The sequence below is a fragment of the Cyclopterus lumpus genome, chromosome 5 (genome assembly GCF_009769545.1).
Source record: "Cyclopterus lumpus isolate fCycLum1 chromosome 5, fCycLum1.pri, whole genome shotgun sequence".
Taxonomy (NCBI): Eukaryota; Metazoa; Chordata; class Actinopteri; order Perciformes; family Cyclopteridae; genus Cyclopterus; species Cyclopterus lumpus.
In genome coordinates, this window is record NC_046970.1 from 13,958,915 (window position 1) to 13,968,075 (window position 9,161).

General features: G+C 39.6%; 1 protein-coding gene across 1 annotated transcript; it reads right to left on the reverse strand.

The window, feature by feature from the left end:
• Positions 1–1,878: 1,878 nt before the first annotated feature.
• Positions 1,879–8,709, reverse strand: oxtr (oxytocin receptor). The gene is made up of 2 exons (XM_034532824.1): positions 7,782–8,709; positions 1,879–2,132 (listed from the first exon to the last, which is right to left on the reverse strand). The coding sequence occupies exons 1-2, from the start codon at positions 8,707–8,709 to the stop codon at positions 1,879–1,881; spliced, it is 1,182 nt and encodes a 393-aa protein (XP_034388715.1).
• Between the last annotated feature and the right edge of the window lie 452 nt (positions 8,710–9,161).

A 9,161-nucleotide genomic window follows, 5' to 3' on the forward strand; every position in this document is an offset into this window, starting at 1 on the left:
ATTTATCATGACTCCAGTTTGTGCTGACTGTGTTGATGAAAGAAATATGTTTCGAACCAGCCACGCAGATACATTTGTTCCTTTTATTAAAGCGTGATCCGTTAATGTCTGCACATTTCAGTCAAGCATGTGGAAACAAGATATGGACCTAACTACTGACATGGGCTACAAAGGCTAAATACATGGGCTGAATTGATGAAACTGTCACTATAATATGTATATTGCACCACTGGTTCAGTGCATGTGTGTTATTGTAATTCATTCTGAGAGGCTCAAGAAATACATTTTTAAGCGACACCAATAACCGTGTTTCAGTGATACTTTGGTCTACTTGAGTGGACCTGGGAGCTGTGATCCACTAGAGGCTGCTGTTGTGTTTTTCATTTGCTTCTCTTTCGTGTCTAAGATCCATTATTGATGATTCAGTGTCACCACACCCTTCTTTGTTCATTACTGCGGCTATATATATATATATATATAGCCTTCTGTAAATGATTGATTCAACTTTAGTAATTACAGAGATACTGTATTTCACAAATTGCCCTCCACACTTATTGGCATCTCTAGAAATGAAAGAATTACTAATAACCTTTGATCATGGCAAAGGCACTTTGTTAAGCGCCTTTGCCACTTGTCACTTTTAAAATATTAATATTTTACATATTTTCTCATAATTTAATATTTGCCACAAGTGCATGATTATCTTATGAAAGGTCACATTATCAAGGCTATAAGAGAAGTAAACTCCCCCTAAATATAAATCTTACTCCTGTCATCCACACAGTAATAGAATTAAAGCAACACTGTTGCAGTGTAACTAACCTGTATACAGCTTGGAGAGAGACAAAATATCAGGATAAGTTGTATAATAGATTTGCTTTTGAATATATTTAAGTCATTCCTCAATATTGACAATGAAAATGTATTTTGCTGTAATTATAATAACAATATTTAATTAAGATGGATCTTATACTTGAAACTTTTTACAAAGAACGTAAACACAGCTGACTAAAAAACAGCCTCATACTTAATTGGCTTTGCAACAAAGAATGCTTTGGGAATTAATTGCCACAGTTTACCTGTATTGTCACTTCCTGTGGGATACTGCACCATATCATGCAACAATTGTTGCCCCAAGATACCTCCAGAAACATGACTAACTTTAGTTTGCTCCAGTCTCAACCCAAGAATGCATTTTTGGGCTGAGGCTGAAGTTCACAGTTTCAATGTGCTGCCAGAATTTTGCAGGAACTCAGTGACGTTATTGATTTGTCACAGACAAACATCCCCCTGGAACTTTTCCAGCAACCTTGCCAAGGATTCTAGGAGGCAATCAGAGCTCTAATAAGCATCACCTAGGTGTAAATAACAGGGGCTTCAGTGCATTTGAGCTGCTTTTGCTCTTTATTATTTTTTATTTGACACATTACCAGTGACAGACAACCATGACATCTAACAATATATCAAGTAACAGTTTACATGTATGCAATTCATTGCAAATGTAAGAAAGTGAACAACAATATGGTACACATTATTTATAACAAGTGAGCAATGTCATCATAACACAGACAAACAGGATGCACAAGCTTTGCTGGTGACAACAACTGAATCAGAAATGAAGTTGGCCACAGTTGAAAGTGCTAAAGAAATATTTGCTATGTTCTGTACATCTTTCTAATTCACAATTCCATATCCATGTTACACTGCAAGGTACTGTAAAGCAAAACACATATGTGTTGTTTTTTTCCCCTTCAGAGCTTGAACAGCAAGCCCCAAGGTGAGAGGTAACTGAAGGAGTTGAATGGCTGGATATTTTATGGGCGACGGCATTGGTGAAAGGCAGGGTGGGCAGCTCGAGGAGAGAAGGAAAGGGAGGACTTATGTGGTGGAAGTTTGTGTGATGCTCCTCTGACTGCTCGTGCTTTTAATGGCAAAGGTTGAGGAGTTGCTCTTGTGACTGGAGTCAAAGTCACGCTCACAGCTGCACTGGGATGACTTGAGGTAGTGAGTGGAACAGCACAGAAAGTTCTGCCTAAGATCCTGGAACAGATGCCCAGCGAAGCACATGTAGATCCAGGGGTTACAGCAGCTGTTGAGGCTGGCCAGCAGCATAGAGATGATGAAGGGCATAGCTGCAGGAGATGAGAGAGGAAAGTTACTGTGCTGTGACAACAACAATGAACCTGCAGCTTTTTGGTTTTGATGAAAATATGTAACGGTGTTAGTGGCTGACAATATCTGAGTTTATCTACTTTATCTACAGAAATTCCCTACTTTTAAGAAAAACTATCAGGTCATAACTTCAAATTGTTCAGTACTTTGGTTTATGACTAAAATATAAAAAAAATAATAATGATAGCTAATTTTACCATCAGCCTCAGCTTTGTGTTTGGATGGAATTAGCTAATGGTCTATAATGACGGTCTATCATCGACTGTTAACTTTCTAAAGGGACGGGGCAGTGACGAAACCATCTACACAGATACATGGAACTGACTCCTGTCTAAACTCTCACTGTCTAAATGGTGAACATGTGGCATTACCAGCTGAATATCTGCATGCAGTAGACTCTAACCTCAAAGAGCAGCTTGCATGGCTGTAGACTGGTATAGTCTTGTTTCCTTTACCAATTTGCCATTTTATGCCAATGTAGAATCAGTTAAATAATATGTGCTATAACTCAATATACTGAGTAGCTGGCGGGGTTCTCAGTCTTTAAAAGCAGAGGTCGAAGGAGCAAAGAGTTTCCTAATACTTGTAGCTGTAGAAATGGGAGAGGCAGAAATGCTCCTCACACACCATTGGGTTTATAGGCAATCTACTGTGGCACATGGATGACATTTCTGCTCGTCAACTCCACTATCCAACTGACATTTGGCAAATGAGGTTTGGATTTGTTTAATGGATTTGTATCCCATATTTCACCTTCTCTTAGTGATTGCTAATCGGTCTGTGTTCCTGCTATTCTCATGTTGTCTCTAATGAAAGTCCCTGAGCTCGAACAGAATTGCTCAGCGAAAAATGATCTCTGTAAGGGAAAGAATGTCAAATGCATGACTAATAAGAATTGATCAGAAGCCATTTACATTTTAATTTTTGAGACCAAAACTTGAGTTCAAATTACTGCAGATGATTCAATCTACTATTGTGTCATACATACGTTATATAATCTACCTTTGGGTAAGCGCTGCATTGGAAATGGCAGAAATATTTACAAACTATATTTGAAAGAAAATGACAATTCATGAAACAATATATAAATTCCAACCATGAAACAAATTAATTTACTGGCTGATATTAAACAAGTGTACAGCAAACCTGCTCTAGACTATAATGCTGCTGACATGAATGGAGGAATACACTTCTTTGGAGACAGTGCAAAAGACCAACTGGTGGTTATCAAGCAATCTTATCAGTGAGGATGAGAGCAGAGCCTGGATGTAATTTGAATAATAAGGGGATTATCAGGCAAAAATCTTGACTGAATTGGCTCACGGTGTCTTTCACAAGAGAAGGAAGAATAACAGAGCAAATGCAAGGTAGAATCTGAACGATCATCCCCATGGGTGGTACATCTGTCTGTCTGTCAGAGCTGTTGCGGGGCAGCCCCAAAAGACTCTTCAGCAAGTCAACAAGAACTCTTTGTGCTGATTTGTGTTCCCTGAAGGTAAAAAACAATCATTACAGTAACCTCCTTTTCATTTTTACATCCAATGATATTCAAGATTAAATTGCTTTCAGAGGGTTTTTCTGTACATATGACAATGCCTTGCTTTTCTCACGCCATGTAAAGACATTATATATAGACGCTGAAAAGTAACACTGGGCTTTGTGTCCATCAAGTACTTAATGCTAATCGATAACATACAGAGTGCGAATCAGCATCCGAGGTCACCAGGATCAGCAGGGGAGATGTTTGTGTTCACTGATTTTAGAATATAAGTCAGGGTTTGACCTTAAGATGTTTCTGTCCTTTACATAATGAAATCTGTCTGGCTCTTCAATATGAAATCACAGATGCTATACTGATGTCAAAAAGCTAAGAGGAAGTCGATATTGACGTTTCCAAAAATATTATTGATAAGCCTAATGGCGTGCTAAAAAGTGTAAACTGCTGCAGGGTCCTTTACAGTAGATCACAGTGGCTCTTTGTTCATTCATCTAAAAATACACTAATTGGTTCAATGCGAATATTGTATCGAAGGGTCAACATTTTAGACATTGGGCGTGCTACACCACTGGTCCAATTTTGGCTGAAGGAATAGTTTAACATTTTGGGAAAATATGCGTATGGCTTTATTGATGATAGTTAATAAAGAAGATTTACACACCATTCTCACATCTGAATGGTAAATATGATGCTACAGTGGAATCGGTAACCTCAGAAATATATAATGACAATTTTACTTTTGAAAATTAACACTTGAACTTGAATTAACACTTGAGCATATATACATTGTTTTCCTTGCTCCTTCCTAGATATTATTTATACTTCTGTGCAAACACATTGAGAGCGATGCAAAACACTGAGTCATATATACTTTTTCATCTAACTTTTGACCGAAAAGCCAATAACCAATAACAAAAACATATGTTCCAATATTTTTAAATTAGGAATGGAATTACCAAATAATTTACTGCAGAAGACATAATTACTTTGGTAATGAGGGACCACGGTGGAGAAAGTGTGGGAGTCTGCATGTACTTCCTGTTTCTGCTGAGAGTGGCCCTTCAAAGTCAGACAGCAACCCTCAAGTAGTAATCCTCCACTGTTGAAACGTCAACTTGTTTGATGGTGAAAATTGAAAAGATGTCTTTAATCGATACATTATTTTCCATAATGTTGCCAATCATTCACAAATATGCTGAAACGATCAACTTTTTCTCTACACCACAATACAAGAGGTGATTATATGGACTGGCCCATGTAATATCATAATCTTTGTTTGAGATTAGCTGCTTCTAAATAATTGCTATGCCTAAGTATTTATAACGAATAATGAGTTTGTTCAGTATGTTCCTTACCGGCTGCTGATCTTTTCACTACAACACAAACTGTTTCAAAGGTACAGACCGTGATTCAGTCGCACCACAACTGAAAATTCCAAACACATTATTATGACCTATTGTCTCTTCCAAATTAACAACATTACCTACAATTAACTACAGCTACAACATTGTACTGAATAATCTGGTGTTTTCTGAAACTGGTTTGTGTACATCATGAGTGTTTGAAACACATGTTTGCCATTTATATTCTTCCCATAGTAAGCCTGTCTGTATATGCTGTGTGATCTTGGCTCACTTTGCTCACTCTATAATGGACACTTTATCTGCACACACAGGTGACACTCCAGCCTATCTTTTGTACACAAACACTGTCACGTGTAACTGCCAATTCTGAGCACGGTTCATGTGGAGGACAGCCATCAGCCTCCTCCCTGCACTAAGCAATGCTCTGCAACAGAAAATTAATTAATCACTTTATTTTTTATTCACAGGCTGGAGCAGTTGCTCTTTTTTATATAACTGTGAGGTGCAGGGATCACAGCCAAATGTACCTGCTCAGTGTTGAAGAGATGACAGCTATTGTGCAACTGTTTAACTCCAAAGTGTAAATAGCTGGTGTGATCAGTGCAGCTTGAGGAGAATGACACAAAATCATTCAGCTGGTAAAACAAAACAAAAGACCCAAGGCCTGAAACTCAAATGTCTCTTTGCTCATTAAGAAACGTATTGTCTTATTTTAGCGTGTGTACAGTTTATTTCATGTTAGTCCGTTTTTGCAGAAAATTGTTCTCTTTTTTTTTCTTTTTGTCTGAGGAAATAGTAAAGCAGTAAAGCTATAAGGGATGGAAACTGCTTAAAACAACAACATTTGTATCGTATTGAAGAGATGCAGACATATTATTATGTATAGTCTTTATATTAATAGCTCTAATACAATTTACTCTTCACTTTCCAGTTCAGAAATGCCCTTACATTAAATAGACTTATTAAAGCCCATTTCAAATCAAACACATCTTTACTTTGCACAGTGCTACTACAACTTAAATTGTGCTTTTCACTTACTATATCTGATATAATTACATTATGGAAGGAGTGCAGAGGCACAGTACAAAAGTGAAGTTGAGTAGGCATACAATGATCTGTTGTTAAATGGGCATTGCCATTACCCAGCAGATCGATGGACATATGGGAGCACGTAAACATGGCTGCTTAGTAGCCTAGTGTGGTTAAATGTCAACGATGCACTTCAACGTGCCCTACAGGCGCAAACAAAAGCTGCTTGGCGCGTGTTGGCGCACACTAATTTGATTAATGATTAGTCGTCAGTCGGTCTCATGCAGTGTGAGGTCAGAGGAAAATGTACAGATTTGGCACTTAAGGCCATATGACTAACCACACAATAAACAAGCCATGCATTGACATAAGGGAAAAACTAATTATTGGTCTGTTTTTGAGACTCTACTTTGCTGACATCAAATTAACAAGTAACGTGTGGTCTATATGACCGAATACTATTTCACGTTTCAAGGTTTTATTTGCCATTTGTGCCTAGACCAACAGTCCAGACACATTGGAAATCTTGTGCAGGGCTCTCCGAGTCAACAGTTTAGAGATACCACTATAATAAGACAGAAAAAGTATAAATAAAAATATAAATTAAAACACTATACAGAAGCTGGTAGTGTATACAGAAATGTGGTACTATGTACAAGAACAAGAACGGTGCTAATATGTAGTTTGGGATACAGTTTTAAATTACAGACAGTTTTAAATTATATAGTTTTAAGTAATAATATGTCACATATTGCACATGATAAGTGTAGTGAGCTAGTGTTGGGTTATTAAACATATTTCAATAGTTTTGTTTTGCCATCAGTCTGACTGTGGCAGGGAAGAAGCTGTTGAAGAAGTGCGTTCTGTGGGTGATGATGCTGTCTGCTCTGCTGTGTCTCAGGTTGTATGAGCAGTGTGTCTGAGCAGAGAGTGAGCTGGGTGGAGTGAGTCTCTGATGAGTCCCTCTGCTCTTTTCCGACAGCGCTGCACACACATAGAGTTCATGGAAGGAAGTGTTGTCCCTATGATCCTCTCTGCAGTCTTTATGACTGTTTGCAGTGCCTTCCTCTCTGCCTGTGTGGTGTTACCATACCAGACAGTGATGCCTGCGATGAGGATGCTCTCTACCAGTCTTCTGTAGGCCTGGATGAGAGGACGACGGTTCAATGCCTATTTTTCCATTACAATTGCTAAATGTCTGAAACGCTGAAATGTGACATACACGGGTGTACAAACATGTCCAAGCACTTGGGATTTTAACAGACTTTTGAAATAGTCACTTATCGTTCAGTGCTTCAGCCCAGTCACTAAACGCTGTCATCCGCCCTGCTGTGTTACATTTACCCAAACAACAGAACCCGCCTATGAGTCAGCCATGTAACCCCAATGCCAGACACACCTTACTGAGGGAAACTGAATAAATCCATCTTAAACTGGTGTTTTTGTTGTCTCAGTTTGTTCTAACTTGATAAGCAAGCCATGGCATTCTCGTGCGTAAAGAGCACTGATGCGCGCAGCCGGAGGGATGTGGCAATTACCAATCAAATGTCAATTAATTTCCACTGCATGGTCATATTGTCCGACAAATGTGCAAACACAATAAAAAAAGATGGGTCGTGTGTGTAAGTGTTTCAAAATGTTTCAGATGCATAATGACATTTTATTTGCGCAGCATTGGTGCGCACTCGGTTTAATATTCGACTTTAAATTCAACCTACCCTCGCGGGGCGCTGCTGGATCCCACGCAGACCACATCTGAACTGAGAAAAAAGGTGTCCAGCAGACGATATAAGCCACGACGATCACAAAAGTCATTTTCACTGTGGTTATCTTCGCCTTGGAGATGAGCTTAACGCTGCTCACGCGGGCCACGGTGTTGCATTTGGAGGCTTTGGGCGTCAGACTGATACACTGCTCGCGCCTAGTTTTCAGTTTAAAGTTTTGCCATATTTTGAAGCTTATCAACCCGTAGCAAATGCTCAGTATCGCAACTGGGATGATATATATAGTAAGACTGATCCATGTGATGTACGCTTTGGCTCCCCAAGGCTTCACGAAGTCGCCCCAGCAGTCATACACTCCGGATCCGGCCGAGCCGACCTCGATCAGGGAGAAAATGAACATCTGCGGCATGCTGAAGAGCAGGCTCAGGACCCAGGAACATATAACATAGAAACGGTCTTTTCTCCTGTGCAACGAACGAAGAGGCTGACAAATGGCCAAACACCTGTCTACAGACATCAAAACTAACATGTAAGTGGAGGCGAACATTCCGACGACCTGCAGGTATTTCACCAACCTGCACAAAATATCCGGTCCATAGAACCGAAATGTAATATCCCAGATAAGTTGAGGGAGAACTTGAAATATTGCCACAACTAGATCGGCGATGCTCAGGTGCTTCATGAAGTAATACATGCGAGACTGACTGTGCTTGGTGGTGTGGATGGCCAGCAGGACGCACAGGTTCCCCGTCAGCGCCAAAAACAGCACCAGTGCGAGAACAGCCACCTCCACCTTCGCCACTTCTTCATTCCGCTTCAGAGGGTTTGTCTGATTCAACCAAACGATGCTGTTAACGACACTTGAGTTCCGCCAGGATTCGCTAGATTGCCAAAAGTCACTTTCATTTGAAATACTCTCCATTGTCGCAGTGGTGTCCTCTGCAGATGCGTCAGGGTCCTGCAGTCATGCAACCGCTGAAACAGTCACTGGGTCTTAAGTGGAAAAAGTCTTCCTTGTGTCCTCACAGGTGTCAAGACGAAAGGGGAGGTATGATGAGGCTCAGGACACTTACTTAAGTAATACTCAAGGATGTGTTGATCATCAATTTCCAATGTTTTGGAAGAAGAAAAAAAACTGAACACGCTTGAAAATATGTCCACCTATAATATGAAATATGTGACTAAATGCGCTAAAGACAGTAAAGTTAAGGTGCAGAAATCTGCAATACGGACCTTCAAAACAGTACCACTAGGGTCTAAAACACATGAGTAGTACACCTCACTGGTTATGGGTAATTCTCCAAAACCACAATACGAGGAATTAGCAAGGTATGGTCGAGAACAACCAAATGGATATATTTACTTTAAAAATCA